The 17575-nt window shown below is 35.4% G+C and overlaps 1 protein-coding gene across 6 annotated transcripts in view; it reads right to left on the bottom strand.

Moving 5' to 3' along the window:
• Positions 1-17575, bottom strand: part of TANK (TRAF family member associated NFKB activator) — a 91794-nt gene that overhangs the window by 28256 nt on the left and 45963 nt on the right. For 4 of the 6 annotated variants that reach the window (XM_007494256.3, XM_007494254.3, XM_056793950.1 and 1 more), the window contains 2 exons: positions 6308-6419; positions 4601-4731 (listed from right to left, as the gene is read on the bottom strand). In XM_007494256.3, coding sequence (XP_007494318.1) covers positions 4601-4731; positions 6308-6419 — 243 coding nt within the window. The remainder of the gene's footprint in view (positions 1-4600; positions 4732-6307; positions 6420-17575) is intronic. The other 2 variants (XM_007494255.3, XM_001374057.5) reach the window with 1 other exon arrangement.

Here is a 17575-nt window from a genome sequence, read left to right as displayed (position 1 = left end):
TATATTACCTATAATCTAATTATCCCTTACTTAGTGTTATGACAGAGTCTGACTCTGGAAACAGCTTTGTGGGTCATCAAACAGGCTTACAGAAGGGCCTGTGCCAACTAAGAACTATGCAGACAGCTTCTTAGAGTGGTGGCAAAGTTTATTGGGTTGGGGTCTACAATTTATGGGGTAAAGAGATTAGGTAATCTTCATACAGAAACAATGATAGGTTCACAAGATAAGAATAATGAACATAGGTTACATCAGTGATTTCAGATAGGAGTTTTCTATATGTAATGGATCAATATGTCAATGTGTGATTACCTGTGTTCAGTAATTCAGTAGGTGACTCCCTAGTTAGGTTCCTAATGAAATTCTTGTGCCAGTGTTTTCCTGGCAGGACATCTGATAACTTGGGAGAAAAATGGGTTGAGTTCATGCTAAGAGGAAAAGCTGCTTCTAAGTTAATGGCTACCCAGAGACCTTGCATTCTGGGGTGTTCTTGGCTTATTTCCAAAGCCCCTGACTTCCTATCTACCCAGAAGTTTTATGCCCTGGGGTGCTTTGGGTATGAAACCCTGGTCTTCTTGTACTGCTTCCACAGTGTTATTTTCAGTAGGCATGCTGGCATTAATCTTGTATACAAAGTTAAAAGAAAATATTGTTAAGCTAACATATAAAAAACAGTATTCAAGTGTATAGAACAGAAGACTTCTATAACAAATATGCATCCTTTTTAAATACTTACTCTTAGGGAAAAATAAACCACAAAATTTGCATTGATAACCTAAAAATTATGCAAACTTAAAAAAAAATAAAAACCCTTACCCTTCCGTCTTGGAATCAATACTGTATATTGGTTCCAAGGCAGAAGAGCAGTAAGGGCTAAGCAATGGGCGTCAAGTGACTTGCCCAGGGTCACACAGCTGGGAAGTATCTGAGACCAAATTTGAACCTAGGACCTCTTGTCTCTAGGCCTGGCTCTCTCTCAATCCACTGAGCTACCCAGCTGTCCCCATACAAACTTGTTTTTTTAAACTTAGTTGAACTAGTGAAGATAACATAGAACATTTATCCTAGCTTACTTGAATGAACTTTGATTCTAAGCCAGTTTCTTATTTTCTCAAATGCTCCTATACACCTCAAGCTGCCTGAAAATTTCCCCCTTACCTGAGGAGTTTCTATTATCTTCAAAGAGGTGCTACAACTAAAGAGGGAAAAAGAATTTTGCCTACTACTACTACTAAATAACAGCATTTATAATTATTCAAATAATACTGGAACAGTTTCGTGGTTGTTCAGTTATATGACTCTTTGTGACTCCATTTGGAGTTTCCTTGGCAAAGATACTAGAGTGATTTGACATTTCCTTCTTCTGAGGATTAAATCAAACAGAAGTTAAGTGTCTGGCCCAGGGCCACAAAGCTTAGTGAGTATCTGAGGCTAGATTTGAACTCAAGCCTTCCTGACTTCAGGCCTAGAGTTCTATTCATTGTACTACCTAGCTGTTACAGGGACAGCATTCTGTCTCTATATGTAATTACCCTCCTTCCCCCAATTATTTCCTCAGAGAATAAGTTTATAAAAATGCTATTCTATATGCATCATCATGGGCTTTATAATATATTAGGCAGTATGCCAGTCACAAAGAATTCCATTATGAAAGAATCAATGTTGTTGAATTCCCCTTTATGAAAAATGAATGAATAAAGAGCTGAAAGGTACTTCAGGACCTATGTAGTCCAACCCCCTGATTTTACAAATGAAACTGAGATATTGAAAAATTAGATTATATCCATGGTCACACAGAATTGGAACCCAAATCCTCTTGAGTGCAGAAGTAATAATATTCTTTTGTCTTCTCATCATTTTGCACTGCTTTGATTACTAGTATTTAATTACTTGCACTTTATTTACAGTAGTTAAATGGTACAGTGGATGGAGCACTGGGTCTAGAGTCAGGACCTAAATTTTGTTTCAGACACCTAAAAACTGTGTGTCTGTGAACAAGCCATTTAAACTCTGTTTCAGTTTCCTCATTTATAATATGGAAATAATAACATCTATCTTATAGAATTGTGGGAATCAAATGAAAGCATATATATAAAGTACTCTGCAAATCTTAAAGAGCTATATCACTATTAGTATTTATGGAAGGGTAGCTAGATGGAGCAGTGTATAGAGTGCTGTGGCTTAGTCAGGAAATCTTATCTTCCTGAGTTCAAATTTCACCTTGGACATTTACTAACTGTGTGACATAGGCAAGTCACTTAACCCTATTTTGCCTCAGTATCCTGATCTATAAATGATCTGAAAGGAAATAACAAACCACTCGAGAAATAACAGCCAAAGAAAACTCCAAATGGTGTCACAAAGAGCCAGGCAAGACTGAGAACACCTGAACAATAATTATTAATGGAAACTGTAGGGGGGTCAGGGTTTGCAGTGGATGCCTTATCAGGGGGGGGAAACTATAAAATTAAGCATACCAAGGAGTTCTTTCATCTTAAATTTTCTCTTATATAAAAGTTATAAATGTGTACAGAAAAATTTAAAGCTTCAAATTGGGTTTCTATAAGGTAATTAGTATTTATCACTAATCTGATAAAACCATTTTCAAATTAACACTTATGGATATAATTTACTTAGTTCACAGAAATGAAGACTACTGTATTCATGGTTCAAATTGAATAAATACAGGAATTGAGTTTTTAAAGATTACAAACTTTTGTAGTTTATTAAAACTTGAATTTGGGGGTCCATCTTTAAATGTCAATATCTCTTATGTAGAAGGCCTTGATCACAAAAGTATTATAGAATTAATGAAAAACTCAGTATTCAGTTATCTAAAACAACATTTATTCCTTAATGATTTCTTTCTATTTAGGCTCTGTTTTTACAGTTTAAAGTATTAAGTAAAAGGGTTCTTATAAATTCATAGAAATAAATTTTGTGATTGGGGAATGGTTGAACAAATTGTGGTATCTGTTGGTGATGGAATACTATTATGCTAAAAGGAAAAATGAACTGGAGGAATTCCATGTGAACTGGAAAGACCTCCAGGAATTGATGTAGAGTGAAAGAAGCAGAACCAGGAGAATTAGTGTACACATAGACTGATACATTGTGGCACAATTGAATGTAATGGACTTCTCTACTAACAGCAATGCAATAATCCAGGACAATTCTGAGGGACTTATGAGAACGAACACTATCCAAATCTATAGGAAGAACTGTGGGAGCAGAAACACAGAAGAAAAACAACTGCTTGATCACAGGGTCGATGGGGATATGATTGGGAGGTCTTGATCAATGACACATGTAAAACCCAGTGGAACTGCTTGTTAACCACAGAAGTGGGGTGGGAGCAGGGGAGGGAAAGAACATGAGTCGTGTAACCATGGAAAAATATTCTAAATCAATTAATTAAATAAAAATTTTCAAATAACAAAAGAAATAGATTTTGTAATTCTTCTAATAATTATTAGTCATAGTGTTCTTTCATCTCTCCAAATTCTCCCACTGTCTCTACTAAGTGAAAAAGGGGATTTAGACAAAAATTAAGGATAGTGCATTTACTTTCACTTCATTTAGAAGGGCAATAGCACAAAGATTCATGTCTAAAGTGATGGTATTGGTACTAATTCTTTTAGTTTGGATCACCTTCAGTTCATTTGATCCTTTTCTTATCTTCTGACCAAGCTTAAGGAAAGTTTCTCCCCAAACCTGTACAAGAAGATCTTTTGAACTGGATAGATAGAATCCAGTTCAATCGGTATTACCTTTCTACTCCCCTCGAAAAAAAAAAAAGCCTACTTTTGGCTCTATTAGAAGAAAATTGGAATATGGGATAATACTGTAATTATAATTAGCAACTAATTGAAAATGAAACCTTTAAAAATTGACTGTCAATTTTCAAATTGTTTAATATGGGGGACTTGAAAATATATTAAAAAAAAGGCCATTAAAGTTTGGGTTCTCTATGACTATAAATAATTTACCTCACTGAAATAAAATAACTAAAAATAAAAAAGTAAAAGCACTTGTAGGAAAAAAAAAAACAACTAGAACAATTTTTTTGGTTAATAGCCTAATAACCATTTGGAACATAGCAAACATTCTTGTGTCTGTTACTTACTACTAATATTGTTACTTAATATCATTCCTACCTTGATACCTTCTCTGATGTAGCTTTTAACATATTCCCCCTCCACCCCCCCAGAAATGAGTGAAGAGGACAGTTTGGAGGATATGAAATGCCAGCCTTAGCAATAATTTAATTTGAAAGCTTCAGGAAAACAGAATGTAGTCTACATAAAAACATACAAATAAGATGTAAATATATACATGGATCTTCTATTAAATATTCTTGGTGGTGGAACATGGAAAATACACTGATTTATACTTATACAGCTATACTTGAATTTTGGCTTTTGATAAAGTAATTTGAGACTGAAGGAAATTCTAAATCATGGCATAAGAGTTTTTTTGTTGTTAAATAATTTTTTTGTTTTTAACAGTGAACCACTCAGAAGACTCAAATTTGATTTTTCTTCTTATATTCCTATTAGGGCATAATCCTAGAATTCCACATGAAGTCAGGGAAGACTACCTTTGAATGTTTTTCTCTTGGTATTCCTGATTTCACTTTGTCATAGGGTTGATCAAAAGTTACATTAAGAGGCTTGTCAGTTTTCCTTTTTTCACTCTCTTCCAACATAGGTACATAGCCATGGAGATTATCTGAAAAACAAAAATAGCCTCTCAGGTGTTAGCATAAAACTATGATTTTACTACCCTATGAAAGTCTGAATGAAATCTAGAAACCAAAAAAATCAAAATAATTGTGACTAGAATAGATTCATGCTTTAAAATGACAAGAAATTATCTATAAAAATTATTTTTATAAGTTACATTGAAGCATTCTTATTTTTACAGAAAATGTTAAGAAAACAATTTAGCCACTCATAGACCCAAGTTAAATAGTCAATCCAATCCAACACGCATGTGTTTATCACCTTATTGTCTTCTATGTGTAAAATCTTATGCTAGGTGCTAGCAACACAAAGACAAAATAACATCTAGCCTATGCTCTCAAGAAACAAACTGTAGGGGAAGTGAAGAAAGTAGAGTAGTACAATATGTACACATACTAGTAAAGGCAAGATAATTTAATGAGAGAGACCACTAACTACAAGGAGGATGAGAAAAGGTTCCCCATGAGAAATGACTGCTGAGTTGAGTCTTGAATGAAGTTAAAGATTAGATAAGAAGAAGGTGAAGAGGGGATGATTTCTGGGTAAAATGGACTTCCTGGGCTAAAGCTGAGAGACAAGAGTTTGGGGAACAGCAAGAGGCCCATCTGTCTGGTATGATATGAAATAAATCTGATATTAGGCTGGGGTAAGATGTAAAAGACTTTAAATGCCAAGCTATATATACACATCTATATGCATACACACATTTAATATAGATTATATTTAATGTACATACATATGTATAAAATGTATATTAAAATTATACACATATGTTATGGATAACAATCTACTTTCACTTCATTTAGAAAGACAGTAGCAAAGATTTGTATCTTCATGCATATATATGTGTCTTTATATATATATTTATATATATGCACTCATATATCTATTTACATGTGCACATATGAATCTGTATAAACATATACATTATATATACATAGTATACAAACACACACACACTCTCACTCTCTCTCTCACACACACCCATTGGATTTGTTTGTATAGAGATGTGTAAGCTATGGAAGCTTATGATAACATCAAAAGGGTAGGTAGAGAAAGAAAAGGGCAACTATGGAACATGGATGATGATTAACCAAAGAAGCCTGGGAAAAGCAGTTAGACCAGTAAGAGGAGAACCAAGAAGAGATCAGAGTTTCAAAATATGAAAGAGACAGTGAATGTGGTATATATGTAGGTTTTGTTATTGATATGATCAATTATGCTGATAGTTTTCCTAATATTGAAAATATGATATATATGTATACCAGATTTAAATCTATATGTACACATTCATACAATGTATGTATGTATTTATATACATTTAAAATTCCAGAGTACTAAGAAAGCACAAAGGTAAAGTTACTCTTTAGAGAAGTCATATCCTCTCATCAGGGCTTCAAGGGCTCCTTTCTTAAATGTCAGTAATAAAAACATAAAGATTTTGTACCACAGTCAACAAAATATAAGAACTTTGTAGTAAACTGGGAGAAAGAATCAAAACTTCCACCTTTCTTTCCTCTATGGAGCTAAAGAAAGAAAAAAAACAATTAACACTGACATACCTCTGCTGGAATTCACAAGAAGTAACTGTGATTTTAGCTTGTCAATAATACTTTGTTGAAGTGACAGCTGTTCCTGTTGTTCACGTATTCTCTGTTCATAGTTTTCAGTCTGCTGACATAAAAAAAAAGTTAGCCTGATACTTACTGACAGCTAAATAAAACATATAATGGACTAGCTCCACTCAAATAATTTTAATTGGATATGGTCTACCTACTTGAATTTTTATTTTCTTAGAATTTTATTTAGTATATCTAGCTAGCACTTGGTCCCTGAGGTATATCTCTAAAATAATCACCCACAACTATGACTAATTTATTGTAAAGTCACCCACATTTAAAAGAATTAGAATATTTCAAATATAAGTTTAGTCAAGATGTGTTCAAAGTAATTTCCTTGCTTCTTTAAAGTTGGTATTGAACAGTTGGAAATACCTGGATTCATTCCTTAGTGATAGGATCCAAGTTTAATGTGGCAACAATCTTCACCAAATCATATTGCAACCCTTCTCTTCCTTAGTAGATACTTTTTGAGTTACTATGATCCACCCCTCAAAACCAAAATAAAACAAAACAATTTCATGGGATCAGGATCCTTGATTTAGATACCCTTGATTTAGATTTTCATTCATTTATTCTTCATTTATTCATTCACTCATCAAGTATTTCTCAAGCACCTTCTATTTGCCAGGCAGTGTGCCAGGCACTGTGGATGTGACAAAAATGATGTAGTCCTTGTTTTTCATAAAGCTTATGTTCTTTTGTGGGGTAACTATATATACACACACACACACACACACACACATATATATATATATAATGAAATATAAAATAGATACAAAGTAATTTGGAGAAAACAAGAGAATTATTCTACCAAAGGTTAGTAGAAAAGAGAAATGTTGGTTGATTGATTGCCAAATTTGGCTAATGGTTCTTAGAGAAGGGGCATAGAGTGAAGGAAAGAATGTGGGACCAGACTTGGCAATCAGATCTGCATTCACATCCTGCTTGGCAATTTGTGTGAGTTGAGTCAAGTCCTTTGTCTCTCTGGTCCTTAATCTGTAAAATTAAGAGATTTGGACTAGATAATCTCCAGTTTATCCCATCTAGTTCTAAATCTATTTTCCTTAATTTACATCATGAAGGGCCTTTGAGATCTTTTAGTCTAATCCCTTAAATTTGGAGGTGAGAAATGTAGAGTCCCAGAGAAGTTATGCTCCTTTAAGATTACAGAACCGGAATTTGAACTGTAGTCCTCTAACTTCAAATCCCACAAGCTTTCTAATAACTGTACCATGCTTTTACGTTCTCCTGGTCAGTCTATTGATAAACTAACTTCCCTTCTACATAAAGTCATGAGCTACCAAATTAGAAGTAATTTTTAAAAATTCTTATAGTGTTCCTTAATATAACAGTTAATTAAAAATAATATTTTAACAAAAGCACTGATAACTTTATTTACTTTTACAGAAAAGGAATAAAAATACTGAGCAAAGTTACAAAATAGAAGGGTCACAATTGAAGAGTTAAGAAAAAGCAATTTAACAAAGTAAAAATTGATTTCTAAACAGACATTTTCCTGAAGGAATTGAAGTTTTAATTTAAGGTAAAGTCATGAGTCATTGCTAGTCTCTACTTATTTTGTCATTCATGATAGTTTCATATTCTTCCCCTGTATTTTTACTTTAGTTAATCCTTTTAATGGCAATGGAATATTGAACAAAATGTAGTTATTGCTTTATGGCAAGGTAGGTACTGAAATCTTAACTCAATATTTGAAAATATTGAGTACTGCATCAGAGCTACTAATTTTGGACAAAAATCTGAGAATACAGGCAAACCCAAACTAACTATGTTGACTGGTGCTAAGAAAACACACTATTAGATGAAAATAATATAATTCTAGAAGAAGAAATCTTTTTTCTGTGAACATAAGTAAGATGGTGAAAGTGAACAAACTGATAGTGATGAGAATTAGTGATGTAGGGTTCAAGTGGTCACATGGGCTGTCAATGACTGCTTGGCTTCCATATTGAAGGCTGGCTGAACAGACAGGATACTGCAATCCTTTCTATGACACTATGAAGGAATTACTGCCACCCTTGTGAATATGAACTTTTGCCCAATATCAACTGAAACTTCTAATGAAGTTCTAACCTGAATGAAACTTTTAATAGTCTCAGAGATACACTAGCCTGAGATTATTTATACATGGCGATATAGTACTTTGGAATCTAATCCTAGATTGTGACATTTTCTTCAAAGGGCTTAGCACAGTGCCTTACACATAGAGGGCACTGAGTAAATATTTGCTAGATGCATAAAAGGGCAAGAAAACATTCAGTTTTCAGTCTGGTGAGTACTGGAATAAAACTCATGAGACCATTTGGTTTGTTCTTATAGCTTATATTTTCCAAGTCTAAATCTTAGAAATGACCTAGTCAAACTCATGGCCAAACTAATGATATCTGGATTCATATCACAGTGGATATCAGAACAGGGGTACATTCTGAAATTATGAAGTAGAGGAAGAAACCTGATGGTTACAAAGTTGTGAGTGCACTGGGGTTATGTGGGGACACTGCCATCTGGGAAATCAGTAGCTTGTATTCTCAACATCTATTGCTGCTTAAAGAATAGTAGGTTCCACATGGAATGACACTTTCTTAAAGGAGTTTGAAACTAAGCAGTTATCTTTTAAAAGGATAAGAAAATATGTACAATGACAAGATAAGCTATCAGTAAGGTTTAAAATAGAGAGGTTTCATTTTAAGAAAGAGAACCTGGATTAAAATCCTAGACCAGCTACTTACTACTATCAAGGTCTCAATTTCTTTGCTGAGGTAAAGAGACTAGTCTAAAGCACCCCCAGAGGCCTATATATATGACTCTAAATCCTTTCTTTTTTACTTTTAGAGAGTATGAATTATTTCATTCTTCGTATTTGTACCCCTAGCATCTTAATGTAGTTTCTGGCACACAGAAGTCACTTAATAAATGCTTTTTTTGTTGAATGATTCCTATTGTTTAGAGTGGTTGAGTAAACTGTTAAAAGATCTTTTGGTTCAGTTAATAATGAGGCCAGAACAAGAGTTAAAATTTTTCAAATCTTGGCCAAATATAAATCTACTACACTTTATTTAAACTTCCCTGCCAACATTAGTCTATGAAAATAGAAATGATCAACATTAACATTAATTTTCCTTCATTAATAAAACAGAAAATAGCATTTGTCAAATAATTTTTAGTTTTTTAGTCTTTGACATAAAACATGCTTAGGAATGATGCATTAATGAGGAATGCTAAAGGGATCAGTGACTACTACAAGTTGAAGAATTTTACTACTTTGTTTTGGTGGCCTGAATAATCATATATAAAATTTGGAATATTACCCCTCTTGCTACCTTTTTAAAATGTAAAGGTACTGGGACTATAACAGATAAAGCCTGAATATGCCAATGAAAGAGATTTTCAAAAGAGACTTGAGGAAAAAAGTAAAAAGTATTTTTTTTTTGTCCATTTACTAAGAGAAGGCAAAAAAAGGTCAGGTCACAAGGTGTTAAGTGAATGAAGATTAAGTCTGAGGAGAAAAGGACTGATGTATAAACAAGATTAAGTATTCCGAGGAAGAAGACAAAATGCTTATGCTGTCTACTAAAATAAACAGATTCCAAAGGAGGAGGAAGAGTCAGGAAAAAAAAAAGCAAGGTAATGATGACATAAATTTTAAATGGGGAGAGGCCAAAATATATATATATATATCTAAGTGGAAAATTATCTCTTGAATTTAGCTCTCCTCCTGCATTTGGAAACAATGAAACAGAAATGATCTATAGGAAAACAATAACAGTTGTCATTTATAGAGTATGTCTATAGAATGGATTTAAAAAAAATCTGGAAAATGTTACACAGGTCAAATAATTGTTGCACTGTCGGTACATATTTTTAAAAATGCATTCCCAGAGTAAGTATACTCCAGCAACTATCAAAGACCCCATGAAGCAGAAAAATCACTAAACCAAATTGAAAATGTACAACAGCAATGTCTTGTCAACACTTCTGTACAGAGCACAGACATGACAGCTAAAACAGACAGAAGAGAAGATGCTTTTGACAGCCAGGGTGTGTGAATGATTCTTTGAGTCAGATGGCAGCAACAAGTTACCAACTAGAAGATCTGCATGACAACTAACCATCCATCTGTATCAAACACCATCTGGCCAAGATGACTCCGGCTTCTGTGTATTTGACATGCCTCCCAATGCTGAAGACTAGCAAAACAAGTGGTCCACCCGCAGCTGAAGAAGTAAACAGGTATTACATAGTCCTAGTAGAAAATGGTTTTGGGTGGCTGAACAAACTGTGGCACAGCAGTGTGATGGAATATTACTGCACCATTCAAAGTGACAAGCTTGGAGAATATAAAGAAATATGGAAAGACATATGAAATTATGCAAAAAGGAAGAAAACAGAACTAGAAGAATAGAATATACATTTACTATGATTACAAAAAGCAGTAGCCTAAAAAACTATGTGCATAGAGATATAGAAGAGATCAAATCAATAAGCTACTATTAGTTTCTTAAGGTAGTTTAATAAGCCAATAATTCTTATACAGCCAATAATGAGTTTCCCTCTTGAATTCTGTTTATATTCTTTTAATATTTTCAATAAAAATTATTTTTTGAGAATAGATTTGCATGCTAAATAATGATGAATCCTATGTCAAATACCAAGTTCAGAGATAACTCTCAATGACCAAGGATACTGTTTAAATCTCAAATTCCATAGTCAAAGTATTTTATACATATGTTAAACTTCTCTAACTGGAACAAAAAACTTATCTTAATATTGGTTTCCAGGTCACATCATTAATCTCCAAGATTCTATGATAATATATTCCAAATTACCACATAATTTTGGACACAGATGTTTAAGCTTTGCTAAATACAAATAAAATTAAAATGAAAGAATATTCTACAAGTTGAAGTTTCCCTTTAACAGGGATACTGAAACAGCTTTTATTTTTTATATTCTCTAAAGCATAAACCTTAAAACTTATAATTTAAAATTTCCTATGTGAAAGAGACAATCTTTTTAACATTACAAATAATTCTCTCATCATTTATTCCTCTCCCTAAGCTGATTTTAAATTTCAGAATCCTTTAAATTAGTAGAAAATTAGTCACAAAGGGAGCTGAATCTTCATTATGAGATTTGCGTGGCTACTACAGAGACCTGCAATATGAAGCTCGATGGTTCATGAAGGAACATAATTAAATAGTAATTATCTTATTGCATAGTACGTTAGACATATCAACTAATTAACTAACTGTCTCATCTTGACACTTCAGTGAGCTAAGCATCATGTTCAATTTTACAGATGAGCAAACTGAAGAGAAGAAAAATAGTTAAGGGATCATCCAAACCAGGACTACTACTCTAGTGCTTCTGCCTATATAGGCCTAGTACTCAGACAATTATTTTCAACTTCTTATCCCACCCATTAATCAGTAAATCAATAAGCATTAATCAAGTGCCTTCTTTGTGACAGATGAGAGGCAGTGCTTTATGTTGGCTGAACTCAGAATTAAGAAGCCCTAGATTCAAGTCCTGCTTCTGACACTTATTGCATGTGTGACCCTGGGCAATTCATCTAACCTCTGTTGGTTTACCAGGCTTCAACTTTTCAAATACTAGACTGCAAAGGCTGATTTTCATTGTTAGAGATGACTTCCTCAGTAGGAGTTCCTTATACTGATTCAATCACAGGTCTGATTAAAGTGCCAAAAGGGGTGCTGGAAGGCTCAGTGGATTGAGTCCCAGGCCTAGGGAGGGGAGGTCCTAGGTTCAAATCTGGCCTCAAGACACTTCCTAGCTGTGTGACCTTGGGCAAGTAACTTAACCTCTCCATTGCCTAGCCCTTATAGGATGTGGATATAGTTTGTTCAGGGTGCCAAATTGTATTAGGGGATTATTTTAAGAGGAATATGATAATTTCAAGATCAGATTTTCCAATCTCCACCCTCCTTCCTCCTCCCCCCCCCCCCCCCCCCCGCCCCAAGTTGATTCTCCTGTTGGTAGCACTGAAGTCAGCTCAAAATGAGTATCTTGGTATATCAAACAAAGCACTCTCTCTTTTCTAAGTTTAAGTAAGAGATTTAAGAGATTTATTTGGGAGAAGGGGAAAGGTAAGAAGTTGAGGGGAGAGAGGGTTTGGGGTTTCCCTAATCTTAAAACAATTTCTAAGCTGGAGGATGGTGGAATAGAGTTCATATTTGGGGAAATGGCCAACAGGTTTGAAGATTCAGTCAGGGAGAAACCAGAGAGCAGGACTTTTCTGTCCTTCCTCCTTTCTGTGCCAAGGGTAAGAGACCAAGTTTTTCAGCTTGTCTGTTTCTTTTTAAAGGCCCTTCCTGGTCGCCATTCCAATTAGAATGTCCTCCTTGATTGACAGTTCAGCAGTCTTAGCTTCTCTAGCTCTGCTGCACTTTTCCCATTTTTTCTCCTCCACAACATTACACTGCTCTTCTGCCTTGGAAACAATACACAGTATTGATTCTAAGATGGAAGGTAAGGGTTTAAAAAAAAAGTGTCAAAATTGTGTTTAAAAGACTAAAAATACAAAAAATGAAATAATCTCTGCTGTAAAGAATTTATCAGGGGAGTGAACACCTATGTTTATATATACACATGCACATATATCTATACATACAATAAGCACAAGTGAATTTTTTTTTTTGGAGGAGAACTAAGGGGAGGCACAGCAGTTGGAGGAAATCAAGAAAGACTTCATTTAGAAAAGAGTTCTTGAACTCTGAAGGAAACTAGGGTTTGGAGAGGCAGAGAAAAGGCAATAAAGTAGTCTAGGTATGGGAGAGGGCAGCTATGAAAAGAAAAGGATGGGGATGGAAGATGGAATGGCATGCAGCAATATAGCAAGAAAGCTAGTTGGACTACAAAGCGTGTAAAGGAGAGCATTTATTACAAGGATGGAGCCAGCCTATGAAGAACTTTAAATGTCAAATAGAGAAGTCTATATTTCATTCTAATAGTAAACAGGAGCCATTGAAATTTTTTGAGCAGGGAAGTAACAAGACCAGCATTGTACCTTAGAAAAATCACTTTGGAAGCTGTATGGAACACAGGTTGAGAAATTACATTAGAAAATACCTGAAATTTTACCACAAACTACTTATTATTCCACCCTCTTCTGGATACTCTCTCCTATCTAGGGTTTCATGACAGTTCTCTTGGTTCTCTTCCTACCAGCCTAACCAATCACTCCTCTTTAGGTTTCTTTGCTATCTCTTCCTCCCACCCATATCCAATAACTGTAGGTGCCCCATGGCTACATCCTGGGCTCTCCTCTCTTCTTCCTCTGTACTCTCTCACTTGATGATCTCATCAACTCCCATAAGTTCAGTTGTCTTTGTAGAGATGATTCTCAGATCAATTTCTGTAGCTCTAACCTTTTTACCCAGTTATAAGCTTGCATTTCCAAATGATTTTCTCCAATGGTTTCTCAAGTTGGATGTGTCCAAAATTGAGTTTGTCATTGTTCCACCCCAAACCTGACTTTTTTATTATTACAGATAAACATCCTCCTTTCCAACCAGGCTACTAAAGAGAAGATGAAACTTGCCTGTCATCTAAGGTTGCCATAAATCAGGGCAAATACACTCTCCCATTGATGTGGGCTGTTCAGTCATATCTGATTCTTCATGACCACATGGTTCACACTATCCATGGGATTTTCTTGGAATAAACACTGGAGTGGTTTATCATTTCCTTCTTCAGTGGATTATGGCAAACAAAAGTCAGTGACTCGCTCAGGGTCACACAGCTAGTAAGTATCTGAGGCTATATTTGAACTCAGGTCTTCCTGACTCCAGGCCCAGAGCTCTATCCACTGAGATAGCTGTTCACTTTCATTAAAAGTGTATAAAGTAGATTCAGGACTGACTAAGTAGTGAGTCCAAAAGGATAGCCACTAATGGTTAAATGTCAACTTATAAGGGCTCTAGGGGAATGTCCCTGGGATTTACTCTTGTGCTAATTTAACTACCTTGTGCTAATTTAACATTTTTATTTGGAACCAGAATAAAGATATGGCTGGTATCTTTCTAAATTTAAATATGTCTCTAAGCATAAATTAATAACTAATATGCAGCATGATAGAATCAAAAATGGTCTTGAGAGACTAGAACCTAATAAGATACAATTGAATAAAGGATAAACATATAGTCTTACACAAATTCAATGAATTTATTTTTACAAACATAACCCTGATTAATTCAAGATGATGAAGACATAGCTGGATAGTTCATCTCCAAAAGATCTAAGGATTTTATTGGACTTCAATTGTATTAGGAGGTATGGGATCACAGTTCCAAGTTAGAAAGGCCCCTTGGAGGCCAATTATTCCAACTCCTATGCCTGCCAATGAGGAAACAAACCCAATGATATTAAGTGCCTTACTCAAAATTGCCCAGCTGGCAAGTGTCAGAGGGTGAAATCTGAACCCATTCCTGCCACACCAAGTAGCCATTAAGTACCTTCTCTGCTAGACACTATGCTGACTGAGAATGCAAAGAAAAATAAGAAATCAAGCAGGTCCTGCCCTCAAGAAAGTCACAGTCTAATGGGGAGGTGAACGGTGGACAACATGCAAACGACTATGCACAAAGAAATCATAAACAGGATAAACTGTAGATAATCTTCAAAGGAAGGCACTAGGATTGAGGACTGAGAGGACATTATTTGATTCTGGAGGTAAAAAGGAGTTTATTGAGTAAGGGGGTGACATAGTCACACCTGCGCTTATAGAAAGATCAATCTGAAAGTTGAATGGAAGATGAACTGGTGTGGGAAAGACTATTTCGATAGTGCAGGCATGAGGTAAAGAGGGATTGATCCAGGGTAGTAGTAGTGTCAGAAGAGAGAAGGAAGAACACATGAGATATGTTGAAAAGGTAGAAATGACAGGACTTAGCAACTCAATGGATATGGCAGGAGGTGTAGGGATCGGGGTAAGAGAGATGACTGGGAGGGTAGCAGAAGTAACAGGGAAGATGGGAAGGTTTGGATAAAAGATAATGAGTTCAGTATGAGATCTGAGGTCCAGTCTCTATCCAATAAACCTTGCCATGGAATGATAATGCAACCCAAAAAACCTAGTAGAATCTTAGGCTGCATTTTGAGGAGTATAGTATCCAGAATGATGGAAGCATTAGTTTTGCTGTACTTTACCCTGGCCAGACCACAGCTGGAGCACTGTGTCCAATTCTGGGTAATACATTTGAGGAAGGACATTGAAAAGCTGGAGAATATCCAGAGAAGAATGGCTAGTGAAAGATCTTATAAACATACCATAAGAAGACTAATTAAAGGAACAAGGGCTGGGGCAGCTCTGTGGATAGAATCAGGCCCAGAGATGGGAGGTCCTGGGTTCAAATCAGGCCTGAGATACTTCCTAGATGTGTGAAAACTGAGTAAGTCACTTAAATCCCACTGCCTAGCCCTTACCTTTCTTCTGCCTTGGAAGTGATACTTAGCATCAATTACAAAATAGAAAGGATTTTTCAAAATCAAAACTATTAATAAACACATAAAAACTGTTCCAAATCTTTTATAATCAGAGAGATACAAATCAAAACAACTCTGAGGTACCACCTCACACCTAGCAGATTGGCTAACATGACAACAAAGGAAAGTAATAAATGTTGGAGGGGATGTGGCAAAATTGGGACATTAATACATTGCTGGTGGAGTTGTGAATTGATACAACCATTCTGGATGGCAATTTGGAACTATGCCCAAAGGTGTAACTGCAAAAATGTGGGTTTTACAAGACGGAATTGCCAAACATGTAAAGGTTTCGGCCAAACTGTAAAGATAATTTTTAATGTCTTGATTTATATTAAAAATAAGTGGTCACCATGGGAAAATTCCCAAATATGAAAATACCCAAGTCAGCTGGGTTTTATGGAGATTTTAATTAATACAAATGAAGGAATTAAGGGAAGAGAGAGAGAGAGAGAAGAGAAAATTGTAGGAAGGGCCTAGGCCAAATGGCCTAGGTATGAGCCTTAAGGGAGACTAGTCAGTCTTTTATCACTCACCACAAGATCATCCTAAAGCAAAACTCCAGTCCTTCACTGAAATCCTCAATTCCTGAACTCAGTTCAGAGACCCAGCTCCTCCAAACTAACTCCAAACTCCAACTAAGTTCAGAGAGCCTCTTCTGAACTCCTGACCTCCTTTTAAAGAGAATTTTCTCTTATGTCACCTCCCCTAAATTTTCACATCTACCAATCACAGTAGACGCTTTTCCCCAGGACTGTCCATTCTTAGTTCACATCTTCTTTTGTTATCATCTTCTCTGATTAAATTATATCTTATGCATATTTCACGTCTCTTTGCTAAGCTTGCCCTTTGTAAGTTGCTTGACCTTTTAGTGATTAATTTAACCTTTATAGGTACTTATCACCTTTTTGTATTAGATCTAAAATAGACCACCTACCTAGCTTAGGGTTTTTGCTTCACTATAAGTATGAGTTGGGGACTTTTCATTGTTCAATCAGGAATTTTACAACTTTATCTTCCCCTAAGGCACTGTCTGAGCAGGGTGGAGTAATTTTAAAGTTCTCAATACATTCCTGACTAAGTACCTCCATTGTAGAAAATGGGGAATAGCTTAACTAAATCTTCTAAAGTAGAGTCTGAGCAGTTTTAAGATTCACAAAGGGCACTAAAAGACTGTCTGCCCTTTGATCCAGCCATAGCACTGCTGCGTTTATACCCCAAAGAGATAATAAGGAAAAAGACTTGTACCAAAATATTCATAGTTGTGCTCTTTGTGGTGGCAAAAAATTGGAAAATGAGGGGATGCCCTTCAATTGGAGAATGGCTGAACAAATTGTGGTATATGTTGGTGATGGAATACTATTGTGCTCAAAGGAATAATAAAGTGGAGGAATTCCATGGGAACTGGAACAACCTCCAGGAATTGATGCAGAGTGAGAGGAGCAGAACCAGGAAAACATTGTACACAGACACTAATAACACTGTGGTACAATTAAACATAATGGACTTCTTTACTAGCAGCAATGCAATGATCCAGGACAATTCTGAGAGATCTATGAGAAAGAACACTCTCCACATTTCAGAGGAAGAATTGTGGGAATAGAAACACAGAAGAAAAACAACTCCTTCATCACATGGGTTGAGGGGGATATGACTGGGGATATAGATTCTAAAAGATCACCC

The sequence above is a fragment of the Monodelphis domestica genome, chromosome 4 (assembly GCF_027887165.1).
Source record: "Monodelphis domestica isolate mMonDom1 chromosome 4, mMonDom1.pri, whole genome shotgun sequence".
In the NCBI taxonomy this organism is placed as follows: Eukaryota; Metazoa; Chordata; class Mammalia; order Didelphimorphia; family Didelphidae; genus Monodelphis; species Monodelphis domestica.
The sequence above is the reverse complement of the archived record's forward strand: the minus strand, read 5'-3'. Positions and strand labels throughout refer to the sequence as shown.